General features: G+C 45.7%; 1 protein-coding gene across 1 annotated transcript in view; it reads right to left on the bottom strand.

Moving 5' to 3' along the window:
* Positions 1-302: 302 nt before the first annotated feature.
* The window catches only part of LOC123513065 (scavenger receptor class B member 1-like), a 24,677-nt gene continuing 1,209 nt past the window's right edge, over positions 303-23,770 (bottom strand). Inside the window, exons 1-2 of the mRNA XM_045269900.1 lie at positions 22,648-23,770; positions 303-1,697 (exon numbers count right to left, since the gene is read on the bottom strand). The exon at positions 22,648-23,770 is cut by the window's right edge and continues 1,209 nt beyond it. Of these exons, the coding sequence (XP_045125835.1) occupies positions 656-1,697; positions 22,648-23,770 (2,165 nt within the window). The 3' untranslated portion in view covers positions 303-655. The remainder of the gene's footprint in view (positions 1,698-22,647) is intronic.

Raw genomic sequence — 23,770 nt, forward strand, 5'->3', positions numbered from 1 at the left:
GCCACACAGGCATACATAAACACCTGAATATTGCAACATACATGTGAATGCTGAAAAATGTATGGAGAATCTGAGACGTTAAGTTAGGAATATGATGTGTTTGAATAATATGCATTTCATAATGTACGTATGTACAATACTGTATTCAAACAAAGTTTGAGACTTGTTTTCTCCTAGAATTCAGTCGTGGATGCATTCACTTGAGCACATATTGTATATCCATCTTCACAAAATCAGCATTGTTTTCAATACTAAAACAATATTCATCCTTATCCTCATAACTATCAGTATGACTGGCTTAGTTAAATCATCAATAAATTAAAAATAAAACATACAGTACTAGTAAAACAATAATACAACAATACTAAGTGTACTGATAATGCCTATAAAAATCTCTCCTGTAATGGTAATTCCAACAAGTTAAAACAATTCCTACAAAATCCATAATTTCTAATCCCTCCAGTAATTAAGGCACTGAAGTATAAAAAAAAAAAAAAAAACTGCTAGAGCAGACAAATGTACCAACACATATCACTGAAACACTGTAAACTTGCTACAGTGATCAAATGTAACTTTCACAATGCTCACTGAAACAGTATACACTGGAAAACTAAAATAAATATAACACATCCATACGAGTTTCATTGCCAAGCACTCACAAGTCTGATTCAAGGGGAGGCGGCAAATCATTCCGCCTGTTATTGTTGCCCATGGACCCCTGTGGACTAGAAGTGGCGAGAGGGGCAGGGCTTTCTGGTAATCTTTGGGACTCAGACTCAGGTGGGAGGTCAGGTGATGATGGTAGACCAGATGCAGAGTTACCATCACTATCTGATGTCTCCTCAAGTCTGGCAAGAGGAGCAGAAGGAGAATCAGGTTCATTCTCTTCGCTAACTGCTGGTAGGGATTCTGTTGGTGAGCTATGATCAGGTGGCAAGTCTTCTACTGGTGTTACTGCTGTACTGGACCCTGGAATGTTCTGCAGATCATCATCAGAAGCTGTGGTGTGAATCTCTACTGACACTGTGGAAGAGGTACGTTGCTGTGGCCCTGGACTGTAAGGTGGAGGTACTTGGTCAATGCTGTATTCACCATCTTCTGGCTGTGGTAATAGATCTGGACTACCTCCCCTACGGGCTCTATATGGAGGAAGCAAGGTGTGGTCATCAATTATTGGAATGTCAAGCCCTGGAGTAAGAGGCTGCGGAGTGGTGAGGGCACTTTTCTCACTAGGCGTGGCATGGAAGGAGCTACCGCATCTTGGTGGCTTGTGTAGTTCATCATACTGCCACTGAGTACTCATGGGACGACATGGTGAAAGATGTGGAAGGTCTTCAGGTGTGAGGGGACGTTTCAGTGCCTTAGAAGTACCCCAACCACACCAAGTAGCTATGGTCTGAGCAAGTAGGAGTAGCAAAAATATGAGAGTGAGTGCTGTGCAAAGAGTAACGCTGGTTGTTTTCACCACTGGAGGCAGATTCTGAGCAAGTTTCAGCAGGCCAACAACGTCTCCTGGCAGTGAATCCACCCCCACTTCAAACCAGAACACTGGCAGAACCACATCAAAGTGTCTGGCACGCTCCAAGGGCTGGTTTCGGTCCAACATCACATTCATCTGCATGCGAAGCTTGACACGAAGTGGGATGCCCAAATCAGGATAGATGTCGAATTCCGTTCTATGCTTCTCTGGGTTGGGCCTGTGAACAGAAAGCATAAATAAATGTTTGTCCTAAATTGTATTCACATATCATAAACATACATCATCTTGATTAGTGGTGGCAATTCTTTGTCACATTCCCAAATTCAGAATGCACAGGAGCTGCTTTGGTTGCTGATGACTGATATTTTTTGTCTTCTTTAGTAAATAAAAAACTTGGATGATCAATAATAGACTTAAATCATTTAATCACATCATTTGCTGTTATGGTTCTATTTGAATATTGTAATAAAAACTTGTACCAATGAATGTGATTTTATTGAGGTTAAAAAGCTGTTGCAGTCAAAGGATTACAAACCATGGTAACAATGCACACACACACACACACACACACACACACACACACACACAGGGTAAAGGAAGACCTCAATCATCAACCAATCAGACTATATGCCATGACTGGGCAAGGGACTTTTTGAGGCTCCACCACAGCCTAATACCCTTTGTTATGCCAATTGATGGCAGTAATACTCGCTACCAGTTCCCGAGGGCAGCCGGCGGCACCTCAGGACTCTCACTATTCAATTCCTCTAGTTCAAGTGTTGAGTCATATCCAGAGCCTCCCTGCGCTAGTAGGTACTCTAGGGCGCACTGTGCAGGGTGCCTCAGGGAACAGCAGGGAGGGTACAAAATAAGGAGGCGTGAAATAAATTGACCTAGTTAAATTCAGCTCAGTGTAGATTGTTTGGATAGGACACACACACACACACACACACACACACATATTCATACTTCGTTGCCTACACTGATAAAAATAAAGATAATAATAATAATAATAATAATAATAATAATAATAATAATAATAATAATAATAATAATAAGAAGAAGAAAAATAAGAATCAGAAAAGGAATAACAATGATAATAAAAGAGGAACAGTAAGTGAATGAATAAATACACATATGCAAATGAAAGAACAAAAAACAAAAGCGAACATTAGAACTCAACACCAACATCAAATACAGACAAAGTAATTCTGAAACATAAAACAGCGTCTGAAGGAGTAGTAGCCAGTGTGAACAAAGGAATGAGGGGTGGGTACATGCAAGACCACGCAGGACAAAAATGTGAGGTCTGCTCGACAGGTTATATAAAGGCTAGGTGAGGTGACGGGGGTGTCGCGTTACACAGCGTGGAGCAGGTTTGATATGAGGTACTGCAGCACGGTCCTTCCTTGTGTCCGTATAGAGAAACAATAGGATGCGGAAATAGGCACCCGGAAACACCTACACCCAGTGAATCACAATGTAATGCAAATAGCGCTGTGTTGACAGTCACTTTGACAGTTATGTAGGCGGGTTACTAATCAGGATGTAGGCTACTTTCCATGTGCTTTAGACGCACAAAAACTGTTTTCATAACACCACAGGGATGATCATTCAGATTATCGCGTTTTCCCGTGCTAATTATTGTCAATCTTAAAAAAAAATCTCTAATAATTTCCACCAAGTCCTGTTAATGTAAGGAACTCCAACTGTTTAAGTAAGGTAACGGTATCAGATAACCTTTCTGCACATACATGAACATTGGGACTTGTGTAATAAATGTCATCAGATGAACCAGGGCAGTATAATGTTAATAGAGTTATCATATTTGCTTATGTGGTTTAGCAACACATAACGTTTTATGAATACATGTAAAACAAAACACGGTTATGCGTCACACATAGAATTATTTTCAAGATTTAGCATTCACAAAGTAGAGCTAACAGTGCTGACACACATCGGCACGAGGCATAGCAAACCTGAATATCATTATCATTATTTGTTATCTACATGAAACTGAGAATTCAATGATCTTTTAGTTTCGTTGTCATCAAAACATGGTGAGATTCCTTTCGTTAAATAATACGATGAGGAAACAAATGAGGCAGTATTGCAAGGTCAACCTGTGTAAGTCTGCTGGATTAGTAGCTGCTTTCTACACGTTCACCTTCAGTCTTCTTTTTTCTTCCTCCTTTTATCTCCTCCTCTTTCTTATTACTTTTGCATTTGTAAGTCCAATATAAATATATACAATAATTATTCACTTTTTTCACTTGCATTATATATGTCATAAACTCACTCTCTCTCTCTCTCTCTCTCTCTCTCTCTCTCTCTCTCTCTCTCTCTCTCTCTCTCTCATACACAAACAGAGGCTCAGTTTCAGCGCCTGGTGTCAGCTACGTCTGTGTCCTGAACAGAGCGTCGTCCTCACCACCTATGAGCCACAGGTAGACGACCCCGCCCTCTAGATGTCTTCCCTCGTTCCCTTCTCTAGGTCCTTCCATTCGCAACCTACACACACACACACACACACACACTCTCTCTCTCTCTCTCTCTCTCTCTCCAACAAAGACTAATGGAATGCAGGATATTCATGTCGCACAAAACAATGCATTTAAATTTCTGATGATGTGAAGGCAATGTTGCAGTGTGTGAGCGTGAAGATTCATGAACAAAACGAGAGAGAGAGAGAGAGAGAGAGAGAGAGAGAGAGAGAGAGAGAGAGAGAGAGAGAGAGAGAGGTTATTCTGTGACCTGCCTGTGTGTGTGTGTGTGTGTGGACGGACGTAATCTCTTCTCGTGTCAAGTTACACAATAGAGAAATAGTCAGTGATGATGTATACGTGCTCGGGCGGGTGTTCGGAGCAAGGGTCTGGGCACGGGGCGGCGGTGGATTCGTAACCTGTCCGTGAGGTTCACAAGGCTTACTGACGCCTCCAGACACCTCTATGAGTCCTTGAGCGAGGCTTGACGCACGAGAGAGAGAGAGAGAGAGAGAGAGGGGGGGGAGGAGGGAAGGTTACGCTGTGTTGGGAAAGCTTGGGAAGGAGGGGTGTGCCGTACTTGCTTTGTACGGCACTGGTGGCGTGAGGAAAGTCACTGGTGTGTAATATGCATTGCTACCTGCATATGCTTCTAGTTTTGGTCTATTCTCGATTACTACCAATAAGAAGAGTAAAAGTAAATATAAGAATAAGAGCAAGATAGAAAAATATCACACACACACACACACACACACACACACACACACACACATGTCACCACGACCACCTCCAGCACCACTACCATCACCGTTACCTGCCTCCACCCACCGCAAGCCCAAGACTGCCACTATCACCACCACCACCACCACCATTACTGCCAACGTTTGACTTAAAGCAACAAAGTAGAATTTACGACACAGTCTAAGCTTTCTTATCAGTTTGAAATTAATAGGCTATATAGCGACTTCACAAAGGTACCTAAACGGAGTACGTAGTGTTTAAGTAATAAAGTACAAGTGCAAACAAATGATGTGGAGCATTCTTCCCTCCCTCCGCTAAAGGCGCTAAGGAAGGCGAGGGCTGCTGGCTGGCTGGATGCATCTCCCCGCCGCGCCTGGGACAAGGAGAGAACCAGTCATGAATGGTGCGTGAGAACTGAGCAGGGGCCCCCGTGTACTGGAGGTGTATGAGAGAGAGAGAGAGAGAGAGAGAGAGAGAGAGAGAGAGAGAGAGAGAGAGAGAGAAACTGTCAATACGCGTGAGTGGACACGGCGTTTTTTTCTGATTTCAAACGATCGTACTGCAAGATTTGACATTAAGTTGTGACCAAATTCCTCATGAACTAATACTTTCAAGGCTTCCATTGCACCGGAACATGAAGGTAATGCAAGTCTGTCATATTTAGTTTATTTATATAGCGAGTAGTTTATATACATGATGGAAATATATATACAGTACTTTCTTTTTTACACATTTACGACTTCGACAAGCTGCGGCGTTACCTTGATATTTGCTGAACTTACAAAACTTATTGCAATCGTCGATTTTTCTGATTGGGTTTCGTCAGAAGTCTTGCACATCACGTTTGGCTGTTTTGGTTAGCAGTAGCCAGACGATCTATGCTGAACCGGCTGGGAAGACTAAGAGGAACGTGCTTCGCCTTTAAAACGTAGTACATATTCAGCACTGAAGTCTATCATCCGCACCCTGATGGCGCTTTACTCCTAGTCCTTAATCACATCACCAGCCAAGTCGATCACCTGCCAGTCGTCAGCCCATATCAACACACCCTTAAGGTTTCTGAGAGGCATGACGACATGAAGGTATGTAAGTGACTTTTATTACCCACATGTCGTTTACTTTACAACGCACTAAAAAAAAAACCCAGCAGCCCATCGATCATGCTTATCAGAACTACGTAAGCGAGGAAATCCCTGAAAACATCATTACAAGACTTCCTAAGTATTACTGTACATGGTGCAAGGACACGCCGAGGGATACGTTAGGAAAATACAAAATATCATGTATTACTGTGACATAGCTAGCAGCACTATACTAGACTACAGAACAGGGAACAGTATCTCTTCACCCCATATCTAGTCTGGTGAAAGGTGTTGAGAAAAAAGCGATACGAGACAGATAAGATTAAATAATCAGCAAGGCGGTAGCAGGAGGCGGAGTGCCAGTAATGAAATTTTCCTCGTTACAAACTGTAACTTGAGGCATGGCATGGCGGTGGTACAAAAGGGACTACAGGCATCCGTCCATCAGAACATGACCTTTACCTGCCAGGTGCGTCACGGGTAACCGATTTATCAGTGACGGCTGCCCTTATGCTCACACAGACCACTCAAGGCCCGAAATTACTCAGTTACACGTTCGCCCATTCCCTCGGTCGGTCAACAAACAATAAATTACAGAATATATATACAATATTTTTCTCTACAACCATGAAACTTTTCCTTGAGTCCTCGGTCTTGGGTGCTTCGGTCCACGTTATGATACCAAGTTAACCAGAATGTCGGTCAGTAATATCCGGTTGACGATGGTGACGTCATGACTTGGTGGTTAGAAACGTTTACTCTGCTGCCACTGAGCACTCCCTGCCCGCCCGCTGCTGGAGACAAGGACTGCTTTACGGGTCCTCTGACGTCACGGTGGTCTCTGTCATTATGTGAACTGTGCCTCGCATTGTATACGGTTCCTTTGAAATGCACGCCCTGCCTATACCGTCAACCTGATCCTGTACTGTCTCTACCTGTCCTGCCTTATTCCTCATTTCCCGCTAAGCACTGCCTTCCACACTCACCTATACCTGCTGCTAAAGGCCAATAAAGTTCTTCCTCGGGGCAACCACAAAGGCTATCCCCGGGAAACGTTTACCACACCCAGCACCCCACGGCGTCCTCCACTGCCCGTCGCCAGTAACCCTCGCCATAGCCTCACCCTTCCTTCTGCCGCCCCCCCACCCCTTTTCCACCCGCCTGGCTCCAGACTGCCTGTGTCGAGGAAGTAAAATCAGCGATGTCGAAGCTGAGAGGCGCCCCGCCTAACCAACAATGCAGCCAATCGAACTAAAAATGGAGCCGCTCTTCCCTCTTGTTAAGTTCAGGGTACAATTTGAATGAAGCTACTGTTGGTTCAGCATATTTTGTGTTTTTCTTCTTTTGTCTGACGACAGATCCAAGATGGCCGTCAACTGTGGGGTGAAACGTATATACATAATTCTATGAATCTAGTTACTCGGAATGCTTTTTTCTTCTTTTGTCTGACGACAAATCCAAGATGGCCGTCAACTGTGGTGGGTAAACGTACATGCATAATTCTATGAATCTAGTTACTCGGAATGCTAGAAGGCTTACACAGTAAGTTAATATCCTGTGTGATCATCCTCAAGAAAAGACACCTGACACGGAAAACGCGCACACACACACACACACACACACACACACACACACACACACACACACACATCCTCATCGAGCATGTATTCCCACCCTCCACCAAAGCATTGCCATGAAAAGGACACTTAACCCCGGTCAGAATCCTTTTAGAGCATTTTTGCAAGACACAACAGCTGCAGCACCTCGGGGGACGAAGGGACGCGAGTGAGTGCCGGCGGGGGTCAGGTCGCGACCAGAACCTCCTTCCCCGCCCACCACCTGTCGCCGCCCTGGCCACGAGGCGCTAGCTTGCACGACACTGAATGAAGAGGAGAGGGCCTGGCAAGGATAATATACGTTTGGGATGCAGCAGAGGCAACTTCCAACATGCAGAGGGCGATGCTTCGAGGGCGGAAAAAAAAAAAAAAACATTCGATGCATGTTAAGTGCAATAACGATTCCTCTGTAATTCTGGGCGTGCAAGTTTCAAGGGTGACTGACTTGTCTGAGTGTGCACTGTTGTTCCACACTGAGTCCTGCTGTGTGTGTCAGAGAGAGAGAGAGAGAGAGAGAGAGAGAGAGAGAGAGAGAGAGAGAGAGAGAGAGAGAGAGAGAGAGAGAGAGAGAGTGTTATTGCAACAGATACACCAAGAGGAAATGACGAAAATGAAGCAAGCAAGGTAGGGAGGTCAAAGCAGTCACGCCGCGAGGTAAGGTATCACAAAAGCCTATTCCTGTTTGTATCTTAAGCCTGAGAACCGCGTGGGTGGGTGGGTGGGTGGGTGGGTGGTCTTCCCTTCCTGTCTTTCCCTTCCGTGCTAACCTTCCTTCCCTAGCTCTGGCTGCGTCTGTTTGTGACCTTTTCCGTGGCCGTACTTGTTCGTGTTCTTAGTCATCGTTACAAACCGAAAACCTTTTTATTTATCGTTTTTTCTCGAGTTTTTTTTTTTTTGTCGGTTTTCTTAGTCACAGGAAGAACAATTTGTAACTTTTTTTTACAGTGCTCTTGCTCAAAGGCATAAAGAAACTATTTTATGATTATTTTTTCTTCTTACTCAAACGCACAGTTGTTGTTTTTAGACTATTCTATTTTTGTTCGAGTTCTTAGTCACAGGAAGGAAAAGAGAGAGAGAGAGAGAGAGAGAGAGAGAGAGAGAGAGAGAGAGAGAGAGAGAGAGAGAGAGAGAGAGAGAGAGAGAGAGAGAGAGAGAGTGGTATTTTTTCTTTTGTAATTATACATAGTGTGAATTTTTCCTTTTTTGTATATAAAGACTTACTGGACGTCAACAGATTACAAAGAAGGAAAGAAAAAAAAAAAAGAAAACGAAAGAAAGAAACAAAGGTTAGGTTGAAGTGCTAAGTAAAGACAGTTTAATCTTCAACACAAGAGTTATCATGTTCGTTTGTATATGATTTGCTTACCACTAGAAAAATACAAGGCAGCAATTTCAGCGTTTGTTATTGTTCCCGTTTTGTTAGGAAGCGTTGTCTCGGAGGGTCGAGGATTCAAGGTCACGGTTGATGACCTCCAACACACACTGGCACTTACACACGCTATAATGTCGTGATGGTTGCTTCATTTATTATAACTCATCTTTTTTAACACTTGCATGAATACACGCCGGCGAAACCAAGACAAGTTCAGACTTCGACCTTGTAGTGCCCTAGCGACATGTTATGCACGGAATAGAACTTTGTCTCAAGTATAAACCCTTTTTTTTTTTTTTTTTTCGTCTACAACCAAAGGGTCAGTGATATTTGCTTGGTTTGAGATAAAAAAAAAAAAAAATAATACATGTTATAAGAATATTTCTCTCAGTGTTTTCTAATGAAGAGGAAAATGAGATATATAAAACATTATCCTCGACTAAATAATTTGAGAGGGAAAATAATGCACATCAACATTATGCTAACCTTTACGGAGAGACAATTTGTTCTTTGTCTCTATTCACGATGAGGGCATTCCTCGCCAACATGGCCACTGAATATTCTTAAATAAAACATGTTATCTTCATGTGAAAAGTTAAAATATCATATACATTTCATTTATTCCTATTTATAAGTTTGATATTTGACAGCAAACTGTATTTCTGCGGAGAGTATAAGCATAAGCCGGCATGGCGTGAGATCCGGCCCAACCACACCCTAACAATTCAAGAGACCTTTGTAATCATAGAGGCTGATGGTAATGAGAAGGACCATGAAGATGATGATGATGATGATGAATGTTCTCAGCATTACCAATTATTTTCTTACTTGTCTTAAGCACATTAGGTGGAAGAACGGACAACGCTGGTCAGCCGTCCATTCTCGGCGGGCAAGCACTCCCGTCTGACCCTCAGCGTCAATCATAATACTTAAACTACCAAGATGAAGCTCCCGCCACTTTTCATCCCCTTGAGGACGCTAACGTTACACAACACGGCACGGCACCAGCAGCTCACCCTATGGCTATAACTCCTCTCCACCACTCCAGCCGCTCTCACACCACTGTCCACCACGCCCGTACACTCCCGCAGCCACAGGGGAGAGAAGGCACCCTCTCTAACAACTCACGTACCATCGTCCACTACTCACGCACCTACAGAAGAATGGCTTAATTTTAACCACGCACATCACCGTCCACCTCGCCCGTACACTCCCGCAGCTACAGAGGGCAGAAGGCACTCTTTCTAACAACTCCCGTACCATTGTCCACAACTCCCGTTCACTCCCGCACCTACAGATGAAAGGCTTAATTTGAACTCTCCCGCATTGCTGCTCCTATAAACTCGAACCCCAACGTTTACAGAATGGAGAGATATTTTGTAGCTACTTTCACGTTCTGTTCTATACCACCACCAACCCCACGCCCTTGCACTCTTTCCTACATAAAGAGAAAGACACTCTCCCAAATCAGACTCATATATCCTTCAGAATGAGAAAGTGTCACTATCCCTTTCATTTGCCTACACACATCTTCCTCGTTTATTAATAACATCCGTCCTGAATTGAATCTGAGTTGTGAAGGCTTTATGTTCAAGGTTTTGCTAACTCAATTAAGGAGAGAGAGAGAGAGAGAGAGAGAGAGAGAGAGAGAGAGAGAGAGAGAGAGAGAGAGAGAGAGAGAGAGAGAGAGAGAGAGAGAGAGATGAAAAAAGTGAAATATGCGAGGGCGAGACGATTGCTTTCCTACTTACCTCTCAAGGCAAGGCGAGAGTTGTTATATATAATAAAATGAGAAAGGAAAACAAGCGTAATCTAGACGTGACAAGTATTTTACAAGGTTCTTCAGACTACCAAGGAAAAAAGAACAATAAACAGGAAAGTGATTATGATTAGCGGATTCTGCGATTTGCGAACGTATGAGTCAAGTAATTCGTGGAATCTCTCTCTCTCTCTCTCTCTCTCTCAAGCTTAGACTAACCCGTGCGCGCAACCTGACCCGCCGCCGCTAAGTATTGAGCAACCAACCTCCTTGAGTGAAGGTAGAAAAATATTCTACGAATAATAAGTATATCGTATGTTTTTCTGCATTTATGAATGTATGTATGTATGTATGTAAGAGTATGTATCTATTCATCTCTCTCTCTCTCTCTCTCTCTCTGACCAAGGAGGTTTAGCAACTTTCCTTGGGTCTGACAGCCTTCACCCTTTCTCCCTATACGTCCCTGTGGTCTGATAGCTGTCCACGCTGAGCTTTATTCGTCGTCACCTCATTAATTTGAAGTTACTACTGTCATGTCACCCTCTGTTTCACCTTCATTCCATTAAACTCTTTCATTTCCGTCCTGGTGAGTCCACGTGTCATTCACTCCTGTCCTGGTGCATCTCATGAACGTCGTGTTTTAAAACGACAAAAAAAAAAAAAAAAAAAAAGGGAACTAATTATTTTCCGGTAGTGAATTTTCTGTTGTATAAATTACCACTTACACTTCGATTTTCATCATTTCCCCTCCCGGCAACCTACACCATCCACGCCAGCTCTTGATGTCTGCCAATACACCTGGCCTCACACCTGGGCCCCACGCACCTGAAAATAAGCTAGCCATAAACACAGCAGTACCATGTATCTCTGGTGTATCTCTATCTCTTTTGTTTCTTATTTCCTTTTAAAACTTGTAAAATGCAAATTATAGGATCTTCGTGGCGCTCTTTAGCGTCTTTACTGCATTGCCGCGAGGGAGCCTTGGGTGAAGTGGCAGCCAAGCACCCAGGAAGCGGAGTGGGTCGGGAGGAAAGAGGACGACCCTGGAGGAATACTAAACACTGTGTGGAAGCGAAACACCTGGGGTAGGACGAGGAAGGTGAGACAAGGGTGAGAAGAGACAGATATGAAAAAAAAAGTACCTTGTGTCTACTCTGATGGATGACAGATACTCGTCGCATACGTGGCGTTATCACAAACATGAAACACTACAAGGTGAGGACATAGGTAACTTTCACACAAAGGCCTTTCCTTGCTCCTCGCTGATAGCCGCCCTTGACAGCCCACAAAAGTCACTGGAATCATCATAAGCCTTCGGCTGTGAGCCTTGGCGACACTAGAGTGAACCAGACTTCGGCAGCCTTAGTTGGTTAGCAGCGTCGTCGCACTCAGGTATTGGTTACACGCGTCTGGACCTTGAAGAGCTGGCCAGTGGCAGTGAAAGTGATGATGGGGACGCTGGGATGCTGCACCGCGGTCCCCTGATTCGCATACCCACTCAGTGCCCGCCTTTCCAGCCCCTCCTACCACATCTCAGTGCCCGTAACCTTCACTTCCTCTAACCTTCTCCCGGTCTCCTCTTTTGTCTCCCCAAGTTGTATGAAGTGTTCCGTTGTTTTTACTTCCTCACCACACGGTCAAAAGTCAATCTTACATCTAGTTTTGAATTAATGTATGTTATTGCTTTAATCTCGAACTTGAGAAGGAGGACGAGGCAGGTGAAGGGGTGAATGAGGTGACACACAAGCGAGTAATGGGGTGAGTGCATGAGTGTAAGAGGTGACGAGAGAGAGAGAGAGAGAGAGAGAGAGAGAGAGAGAGAGAGAGAGAGAGAGAGAGAGAGAGAGAGAGAGAGAGAGAGAGAGATAAACAGACGGATGTATGGACACACACACACACACACACACACACACACACACACACACACACACACACACACACACACACACACATTAAAGAATGAAGGCCCTGACACATGCATAAAAAACACAATACATCATAAATAGATATACTCAATCATATTCGATCACTTTCACATGCAACTTACAAATATTCACACATGCATAGTAAAACATAACAGACACCTACAGACGGCGAGTGAATGAGAAATAAAAAGGGGAGGAAGAGGAGGAGGAGGAGGAGGAGGAGGAGGAGGAGGCAGGTGTGGCTGGCGTAGCTGTGCGAGTAGCCAGGCTAGACTCCACCCAAGAGTGGTATCCATTTTTTACTTAAAGTGGACTACATCGCCAAGACGTCTGCGGCGGCGGTGCGGTGAGGACGCGGGCGGTTCAGGTGACCGAGCAACGAGGTGTACAGTAGCAGAAAAAGCACCCGATACGTTACTGAACGCGCACACACAAAAAGCATCCAGAGTTTTGACGTCTTTCCAACAATGCACACGTGTCTCGATGTAACATGAGTCCTGTAGGGATAGACAGAGGGACAGAAAGAGGAGAAGGGATGGTGGCGGTGGGGGTGGGAGGACGAGGACATCCGGGACACTGGGCGCTTTCTGCTACCAATACAAAGGATCACAAAGGAAACTTCAACCTCAAATTTCCTGTCACTTATAACACTTTTTATTTAATGATGTGTTTCGCTGCCAACTCTTCTTAATTAAGTTTGAGCTGTGTGTTTTGCCGGAAAGAGAGGAGATGAGGAGGGAAAAGGAGGAGGAGATGGAGGTGCTGATGATGACAAAGAGATGAGGGCGGAGACAGGAACTTCAGGTCAGGGGTTAACATGTGCCACCGGGTCACACATCCTGACCTGGAGTAACATGGAGCGGTGACCGAGGCGCCGCTGCTTCTGCCTCTTCCGCACTGCTAATCATAAGAGGTCGCGATCCTGACGGTGCTGCAAACACTTTCCGCACCACCTACCACGAGTCTTCCCTGACGGTGCCGGAGTGGTAATGGCGTGCACTGCCGCGAGTTTAGGGAGCATTTTTCAACTACAAAATCTACAAAACACCATCTTTATTATTGTTTTGCTGAACTTTTACTGATATTTTTCACCTACAAAATTAGGATATTTATTTTTATACTATGGTCTCTTAAATAGTTGTGTACCTTAAACAGACAACATAACCTAACTCCTTCAGTACTGGGACGCATTTCAATCTTGAGTTTTTTGGTATGATTAGACGATTTTATTGACATTAGGAAGGGTCTATGGAGGTCAGAAGATTAATGGCCAGGGTCTTCACTATTTTAATCCCCCACATAAGTTTCTGAAGCTGTATAAAATTACCAAGTAGTAAGCAGAATGAACATGAAAACTCATGGGATTAAATTCTCTATTTTTTCTATGTCTATACAAACTATATTCAGTACTTTAAATGTTATAGCAGTAAAAGCGCCTTTAAGTCTCTTCTTAACAGTGAACAGGGAGTTGTAACCCAGTCTAACTTGCTTTGAATACATGAAGGCGAGGAGAGGCAGGTCAGGTTGAGCGAAACAGGTGGTTGTGAATCTTGATGTGAATGTTTTAAGGTACGAGTCCATTCCCCTTCGCTCCACATCACCAACACCGTAAATACTACAAGACAGGAGCTTATGAGTGAATGGTTTTTAGATTCTTTACTTGGTCTGAGTCATTCAGTGTCTTCCCTCTACAAGGTCAGTGATAGTGGTCTTAAGACTAAGAGAAGGTATATGAGAAGCCTTCCATGCTTGCCATCCTCTCATGAACAACCTCGTACGAACCAAGAGATCTACAAATATTGGTTCTTTCTTTGTGTTTCTTTGGGAGGAAACAACCAGGTAGAAACGTGAACCAGGAGAGTGCAGCGTATCACATAACCTCGTCATAACCAAGAGATCCGTTACTGTTTGCTCTTCCTTGGTGTTCCTTTGAGATGAAACAGCCAATGAGAAACACGAACCAAAATAAGGTATACACGAATTCTATAACATTTGAACACTAATTTCACAAGTGTCTGTGAGTAAAGCATCTAATCATGTTACACCAAACACCTGAAAGGAGCGAGCTGCACCTGAGTTCTGAGCTGGACCAGGTAAGAAACCTTGGATGTTTTGAAAAAGGTCGGAGGGAGTGGGCAGAAAATGGTGTGGTGGTGGGGCGGGTGAGGGGTGAATGGGCAAGGCGGGTGGGAGCCAAGGTTAGAAAAACCCCGGCCAAAAAAGAAAGAAAATGAAAAAAAAGGGTGTTGGGATAATTTATTGGGTTTTTAGTTTTTTTAGCGGGTTTAATCCATTTCATTTTTTTCAATTCCTTATATCTCTACGTAAATTATTCTTAATTCTTAATAAGCAATAAAAAAGTAATCTTGAGTAAAAAAAAAAAAACATTTGAAGTGTTATCTGAAAAACATGTCGACACTTGTTTAAGTCATGTTTATATACGTTGGTCCAGTTAGACAAAGCCTTTGTTAACTTGTAATGTACAAGAAATAAACAGGCATGACTAAATTTCTTCTTCAATGTACAGTATACATAGACTGCTCCCTACCTGATAAAGCAGCCTTCCATACCGTTACTTACTTATTTATTTATTCATTTAGTTTTAGCAAAAAGTCACATGTCAGGTCAAGGGATTTTAACAAGTAAATATCAGGCTGGAAGCTGTGACGTGTTCTTTCTTAACCCATTCCACATCCACCTCCCTATCCCCACTCTCTTTATTTCCAGATGTCTCGTATCCACTCCCTATAAGCGTCCCATTCCTCCGCATACAGTCTCTCTCTCTCTCTCTCTCTCTCTCTCTCTCTCTCTCTCTCTCTCTCTGTATATATATATATATATATATATATATATATATATATATATATATATATATATATATATATATATATATATATATATATATACCTTATTCATCAATACTATAAAACTATTTTTCATAAAGAAAACATTAGAAAAAGAGAAACATATTTCTTCATATCTCTTAATTCATTTTCTAATGCCAACCCTGGACTGAAAAGGGACTGGTGGTGGTGGTGGTAGTGGTGGTGGGTATGGTGGTGGTGGTCGTGGTAGTGGTGAGACAGGAATATTTTGAATCAGTGGTCATAGGAGAGCAACTGTGTGTGTGTGTGTGTGTGTGTGTGTGTGTGTGTGTGTGTGTGTGAGAGAGAGAGAGAGAGAGAGAGAGAGAGAGAGAGAGAGAGAGAGAGAGAGAGAGAGAGAGAGAGAGAGAGAGAGAGAGAGAGAGAGAGAGAGAGAGACGAGACGGAGACACACACACACACACACACACACACACACACACACACACACACACACACACACACACACAGAAAGAGAAAGACAACCAGAACCAGAAGGACCAGAGAGGCAGACCGCGGAAGGTAAAAGCGGGCCGAGGAGGCGGCGGGAAAAGATAGGGACGATGGGCGCCGCGCCGGGGTGGGACAAGGCGAGGAATGCCGCGAGAGGGACCGAGGGTGGCCACGGAATGAGGCAGGGATGAGGAGGCTAAATTCTTTGTGAAGCACCGCACCACCGCCATTGGGAAAAGACGGAGAACATCCTTTAAGACGCTTCGGAAAGAGAGAAAAAAGGGAAAAAAGTAAGAGAAAAAGAAAAAAAGCTGTTTCCGCCCTCTTTCTGTTCTCTGTTCAATCTTCTCCTTCAGCCCCGCCCTCGTCACTCACTTCCTCTCTAAATGAAACAAGAGCGAGAAAAATTACCCTTTTAACGCACGTAACCTTAGAGAGAGAGAGAGAGAGAGAGAGAGAGAGAGAGAGAGAGAGAGAGAGAGAGCAGAACCAAGAGCTCAGAAATCACTTCCTCACCGCCTCAGGGCCGCCCACCTCTCCTATCCCAGTACATTCCCTCTCATCCTTCCCTTCCCTCCAGCCAGCTCCGCACCACTTCGCTTCCTTCCCCACACCCCATCCCTCCTCTCTCTCTCTCTCTCTCTGTCTCTCTCCACAGCCATCTGCCAGCACCCCCCAGGCGGCCACTCACCCTGAAGCAACTTATCAAGAGCCGCTGATTAACCTTATCGTGTTCCGCCGCTGCAGAGTCAACAGCGTCTTTGTTCAGGGCAAAGCATGATCCCTTTGGGCCTGTCCACGCGTCCACCTCCATCCCTGCCTCGTGAGTGTCCCTTCCTTCCCTATGTAGGTGACTCAGTACAAACACCTGGACGTTAATTAACTTTTGAACCGGTTTTCCGGTATATTCTATTTATATAATAATGGGGATGTGTTAATCTCTCTTTCTTTCTACCTTTGCTGTTAAAGAATAGGACAGGAAAATATGAAAAAGCATATGCAGCTGTTCATGCGACCTCGTGAGAACCATAAAGCACCAAGGCGTGGTGATTAGGGTGAGGCGTTGACATGATACTACAGATGAGGTTGGGGAAGAGGGGGACGAAGGAAGGGCGTGGATTATTTGCAGTGTTCGTAAAGGCAGCAGCTGCGACTGGGAAAGTGACGTCACATCCCGCCATGGGACAAAAGAAAAGCACCAATAATATTATATAACTCGCATACAACATCAAGACCCATAAATTCCCTCCCGAACCACCCCGCGAGACCCTTTCTGTGACCCGCCACTCCTCACACACCCAAAAAACACTACCGGCTCAAGTGTCTCCGCCCATGCAATCAAGGCAGGGAATCTTGGGGCACCATCGACCTCCGGCAGACGCCCCGAAGCCCCGGAAGGCCGAGCGTAATTACCGGCGCTCCCATCGCGTCGTTTCCGCACCCGGCAACTCTCCCAGGACTTTTTGTGCACGCGGGATCCAGCCAGACCAGCCTCGGGCCAGAGTCATGCTGAAGAGGAGCCGTGAGGGGAAAAACGGGCGCGGCTGCCGGAAATGACGGATTTTGATCGGAACGACAGCAGTGAAAGGGGTCCCACGTGCCCCTGACCAAGCATCCTCTGCCCCTTCCCCCCACCCACTCAACCAGCCAGCCAGCCAGCCGTGCAGCGGATGGTTATAAGACTGTGCTTGTGACGGCCAGTGTACCCGGGCAGCTGCAGGGCGGTAGGATGCGGGTGAGACCAGCGACCTTGGGCTCTGACAGACTACAGTACGGTGACCGCGGCTCGCAACTGCTGCAGTGATGGCGAGTGGGTGGGCGAGGCAGATGTGGTGGGGCAAAGCACTGACACAGACGGGTTCAGAGGACACTCAAGTGGCGAGCTGACTAGGAAACATAATAGCGGAAGGACAATGCAACATCATCCTCACTCACTAGCCCACTGTTGCTGCACCATCACCACCATCACCAAAACTATCACCAACGCTGTTACCAGATAATTCAAACGCCTCCTTTTGCTGGAACGACAACAAAAATAATAATATGCAATGACAACAAGGAAGAACCAATCATGGTAAACAACAAGAAGGCCAGGAATCAATCTGGACAAAACACTCAGCACATGACAACACAAGCAAGCACAAGTGAGGTGAGTAGCAATTAGGAGACATAAGGACACACACGTACACTGATGAATCCATGAGACTGGGAAGAGGAGGAAGAGAAAGACGATACAAGAGGAAGAGGGTAGAAGAGGAAGACAAGGATAGAAGAGGAAGAGGGTAGAAGAGGAAGAGAAGGATAGAAGAGAAAGGATGGAGAGGAGAGGATATAAACTGCATGGGAGAAGGGGAAGGGGGAAGGGAGGGGGGGCTGGGAGGTTAGCACATACACGACAGCTACTGTGTGTGTGTGTGTGTGTGTGTGTGTGTGTGTGTGTGTGTGTGTGTGTGTGTGTTTACTTAGACCTCCTAGTCTTGCCTTGTCTGTTATCTCCTCGTTATTGGATCTGATCTTATCTTCCTCCCTCTCCCAATATGTACTCCAATACTTGCTCAGTCCTAGTCCCCAGATCATTAATTCCCTCACATGCCCCTCCACCACCACTACACCGTCTTGTACCGCCACGAATCCCATCACCACCCCCGCCAGTACTACACCCTACACCCTATGCCGAAGTCCCCGCCCCTCTCACTACTTAAACTTTTATAAACATCACTACCACCACCACCACCACTACCACTACCACCATCCCATTACACCAAACATCCAATCTATCTCCACTTCGTCCACGCCCACATCGTCACGTCTCTCTCACACACACCCATCCCCTTCTCGTGCCCTTCAACAGACACCCTCCCTGTCCTATCCCGCCCTCGCTATCCCTCCCTCCCCCAACTCGTAAGCGCAGCTGATTCGACGAGGCAAAAAAAAAAAAAAAAAGAAAAAAGAGAAAAAGATGAGAGGAAGAAAGAAGATGCGAAAAAAGAGGATGAATAGCTCAAAAGACAAAGAAACTACTCATCTCTCGCACAAAGGAGAATATATTACATATCCTTTCCTTCCTTGCCATTAGCTCAACACCATCCCAGGACATCTGTTGCTCGCTCCTTGGTGTTCTCGGGAAGAATGAATGACCTGCGTGACACACACACACACACACACACACACACACACACACACAAACACACACACACAGAGAGAGAGAGAGAGAGAGAGAGAGAGAGAGAGAGAGAGAGAGAGAGAGAGAGAGAGAGAGAGAGAGAGAGAGAGAGGGGTTGATGGATATAAAGCGCCGCAGCAATGGCACCTATGGCATCGGAGAGAGAGAGAGAGAGAGAGAGAGAGAGAGAGAGAGAGAGAGAGAGAGAGAGAGAGAGAGAGAGAGAGAGAGAGAGAGAGAGAGAGAGAGAGAGAGAGAGAGAGAGATCACAGATAAGTAATCCAAACCTATCAACTTACCAGACCCCTAAGATAACAAAGCAATAAAAAGAGCAGAGAGGAAAAACGGAGAGAAAGGGATAGAGAGAGAAAGAAAGGGAGAAAGAGAGAAAGAAAGAAAGAAAGACACAGAGGCACAACACAAACAACAACGTCCGTCCAGAAGGCCAAAAGGCTAATTAAGGGGGAGGAGGAGGAGGAGGAAGGAGGAGGAGGAGGAGGAGGAGGAGGAGGAGGAGAGGGGAGAGAGAGAGGGGAGAGTAGTAGAGTGAGATGACCTTTCTGTCGTGTGCTGATCCATCCCTCCCTCCCTTCCTTACATCACTCCCTGCCCTCTGTCCCCCTGCCCACCTCACCCCCTGCAGAGGAAGGAGTCCGCCCGAAGCTATTGTTGGCGCAGGTGGCGGGAAATATTATCAAAGCGGAAACAATAGCAACAGGAAACAGGAAAGCCAGCCACTGTCCCTCTCCCCTCAGCCCCCAGACTCGAACCGGATTTTGCATGTTAAATAGCGCTAGGATTGGCTGATTGGCTGGGGAGTGGGAAAGGGAGTGGCAGAGAGCGAGAGTACGTGTGTGAGTGTGCTTTGAGATAAGGGTATTAGTAGCATAAGGATTCTAAATGGGTAGAGGAGTCTGTGTTTCATTAGGACTGTGGTATGAAGTGTAGCTTGAACGAGTGTAGTGGACTATAATGCTTTGTGAGGTGCGGGTGGTAAGTGGTGGTCTTGTTTTAAGCCCTCAGTACCAGGACGCGTTTCCATATCCATTCTGCTTACTATCTGGTGATTTGATACAGCTTAAGAATCTATGTGGGGGATTAAAATACTGAAGACTGTGGCCATTAATTTTCTGACCTCCATGAACCCTTCCTAATGTCAATAAAATCGTCTAGTCGTACACAAATCTCAAGGTAGAAATGCGTCCCAGTGCTGAAGGGGTTAAGTGGGAGTGTGAGTGGTTCGGGAAATGACGGTGGTGGGTGTGGTGGTGTGTGGGAGGAATAGGAAATCAAGTTACAAGTGGAGGATGTTTTGGGGAAGCAGGACGTTTGCTTTTATTGTGGGGAGGAACTATTGATGATTCAGTGAAGGTGATGCGGCCGTGGGGAGTAAATGTGAGGGTTTGTATGCTTTTCAGAGAGAGAGAGAGAGAGAATGAAGGGGAATTTCTAATCTGAGGGATAAGAAACCTCAAATTTGCCGTTCGAAAGTGTACAGTACATATGCGATTGGTAAATGTGAGTTTCTGTATGCTTTAAACGGAGAGCGAGATGAAAGAGAATTTTAGTCTGAGTGGTAAGAAACAAATTTGGCCGTAGGACTAGGAAGTGTACATACCAATGAGATTTTGATGCCGTTAACCCCTTCAGAACTGGGATGCCTTTTTACCATTAGTTTTGGGTACAGTTAGACGATTTTATTTACATTATGAACAGTCTATGGAGGTCAGAAGATCAATAGCCAAAATCTTCCCTATCTTAATCCACCACATGAAGTTCTGAAGTTTTATAAAATCATCAAATAGTAACCAGAATGAATATGGAAACACGTCATGGTAGTGAAGGGGTTAAGGTGACAAAAGGGATCTGAGTGAGACGTGAGTTTGATAAGGATAAAAAGTAAGGTGTGCGAATGATAGGATAGGATAAGCAGCATAAGTAAGAAGCTAATTACTTTTGGTATGGAAAGGGATGAGATGAAAATTAGGTGTAGTTATCGCAGGAATAGGATCTGAGTAGGGAGGAAGTTTGACTAAGGTAAAAGGGAAGGTAGGTGTAGGAGGAATAAAAAGGTGTAGATTATGGTTTTATCAGGGTAGAGGTAGGAAGGATAAAGACGGATCTGAGTGGAGGCGGGACGGAGTTTGATTAGGACAAAAGGAAAGGTGTGGGCGGCTGTGGAAGGGGTGCGGGGTGGGAGCAGGTGGGTGGTTCTGGGGGATGAACACAGGAAATCTTCACACGCCAAAGCCGCAACAGATCCAGCGCAGAATTTGACAACCTCCTTCCGCCCTTCCCCTCCCGACTCACCTCTCCTCCTTTCCACCACCTCTCCCACCTCCTTCTCTCTCTCTCTCTCTCTCTCTCTCTCTCTCCTCCAGCCCGCCTCTTCCCACAATCGCCATAATCCTTCCTGCTGTAAGTGAACATCAAACAAAAACAAGAACAAAGTGAATTCCAATTTTCCCATTCGCATCCTTTGTGTGTGTGTGTGTGTGTGTGTGTGTGTGTGTGTGTGTGTGTGTGTGTGTGTGTGTGTGTGTGTGTGTGTGAGAGAGAGAGAGAGAGAGAGAGAGAGAGAGAGAGAGAGAGAGAGAGAGAGAGAGAGAGAGAGAGAGAGAGAGAGAGAGAGAGAAATTACGTAAAACCCTCAAACTGAAATCATAGAATGTTCACAGGAGCACAAGGTTACGTGGTACAATTTCTTGCTACGCGGCGAAAGGAAGGTCTGTCTGCATTAGCATACATATTACTCACGAGGAAATACCGAGATGCCTAGAAAGGGGGGGACGTGAAGGCAAGTGTTGTTCAAGGCCCAAGGCATTGCATTATAAGCAAGAGTCGCCGTACAGACCGGCTACAGACTTCGGGGTGACGTGGGAACTTTTTCATCGTTCATCCTTTCCTTCTTTTCCTCGCTACCCTCTCGCCTTCGCATGAACGATACTCGCCACTTGTGTAAATACAGCCGGAATGAGAACCATCACGTAGAAGGCACAGCGGCGGCATGAGTTGTTCCCCTGCAAGGACTATAGAGAATCTAAGCTAGAGAGTGAGGAGTGAGTGGAAGAGGGGCCGGTAGTGCGTACGAACGAGGCGCATGCAGGGTAGGGTCAGAGATCGCTCACCTGATGACCTTCTAAACAAGCAGTGAGGAGCGCCAGATAAACACTCACTCCACTCATCTCCTTCCTCATCTTGCGTTCACCGTTGACTTTCTCCCCTCATTTCTCGGTAGTTTTCGTGCATCCTTTCATTTCCTCTCTTTTTCTCTATAATTTGGTGCTCTCCTCCCTCCATATCCAGCCCCTCCACCATGCCCGCCGCCCTGGGCCTCGGGCTGTCTGTGACTCACTCAACACCCCACAATCACGCACGGATACGACCGGGATTCGGCCAACAAGGCTTCATTGGGTCGCAAGATCTGCCACGCTCAACACAAACATACACAACGCCGCTATCACGTTATGTAAATAAATTGTCGATCCATTTTGTCCGCTTATCCGTGCAGCCTTAAGGCCTCTCTGTCCGGGTGGTCGGAGCTACGTGCTTCGTGCAGGTGATGTCCGGAAAGCGTGTCACTGCCATCTTAAGAAACAGTGAATGAAAATTACTGAAATAATAAGAGCATTCTAAGCATCAAACACCCTCACTATCACCGCCATCACAACACACACCCCAAACACAGGTGGCGGCGTCCGTGACTTACCTGAGGCCAAGCACCAAGTGTCTTAGTTTAGGGTCGCCGTCATAAAAGTGAGGGAAGGAGAATCCCACAGAAGCTCCAAAGTAGCAAGACTTCATGTCTAGTATGCCTCTAGGCGGACAACCATGCTCGCCACAGAAACACTGGTTCTCCGGGTGAGCTGCGTCGTAGGAGAAGACGCCTTTGGGATGCACGAAGCGATAGGCCTCCAGCCCCTTTTCCTTTTGTATAGTGGCGTTGTAGACGAGTGGCAAGGAGCGGCACAGCTGTCCGTTGAAAATGTAGAGTGTGTCGTTCATGGTGAGTCCAGGAGCGAAGCCGTTACCGTCTGTCCCTCTTATCATATTGCACGTGTCGCCGAACCAGGAGTAGAGCACCTCGTGGCCATTGTAAGCCAGAATCTTGTTCATCTTGCCTGGATCACCCTTCCCCGTGTGCATGCGGTAAGGCGGCTGCAGGGTGTAGTTGAGCCCCATCAACAAGCCGAACAGCTGGTGCGGGTAAGGCACATCCTGCAGCGTGCGGGCCCAGTCCAGCACTTCAGAGCGGGAGCCCCACAGAAGCTCACCCACGGTTTGTTTCCTGATAGTATCGAAACCGTGCACTTTTTTCACTACTTTCAGGATTGTTTTGACTAGTTTGTTTTCTTTCACCATGTCCGCAGCATTCACGAATGGAATGTTGACGGTGGTGATGGGGTCATTTTCGCTGCCTTCCGATAGGTGGGGCTGGAAGAAGTAGGTTGGTCTTCCTTGATACTCTACTATTGTCTCATCGTCTTCGTATCTTACATTTTCTTTAGTCTCTCTGAGGGTGTAGACATACGGCCCGAGCTCCTGGACTCTGGGCCGGGCTCCCTGCATGAACTGATCGGGATTGGTCAGGTTAAAGACGTACACAGAGTAGAGAACATCAACTTCAGCCGCCCTCCACATGTGGTCCTTGTCTGAGCCCTCCGACAGGGTGATGCCACGCAGAACCCCCGCGTGCATGGTAGACTCACCCCAAAACACAACTGTAATCAGGGCCAGGAAACTTATTATGGCCATCAGCAGCAAACACCACCACCGGCAACAGCAGCATCGCCTGGAGCACTTCCTCTTTTTCCGAGGAAAGTCATCTTCGT

Source organism: Portunus trituberculatus, chromosome 35 (assembly GCF_017591435.1).
Source record: "Portunus trituberculatus isolate SZX2019 chromosome 35, ASM1759143v1, whole genome shotgun sequence".
Lineage (NCBI taxonomy): Eukaryota > Metazoa > Arthropoda > Malacostraca > Decapoda > Portunidae > Portunus > Portunus trituberculatus.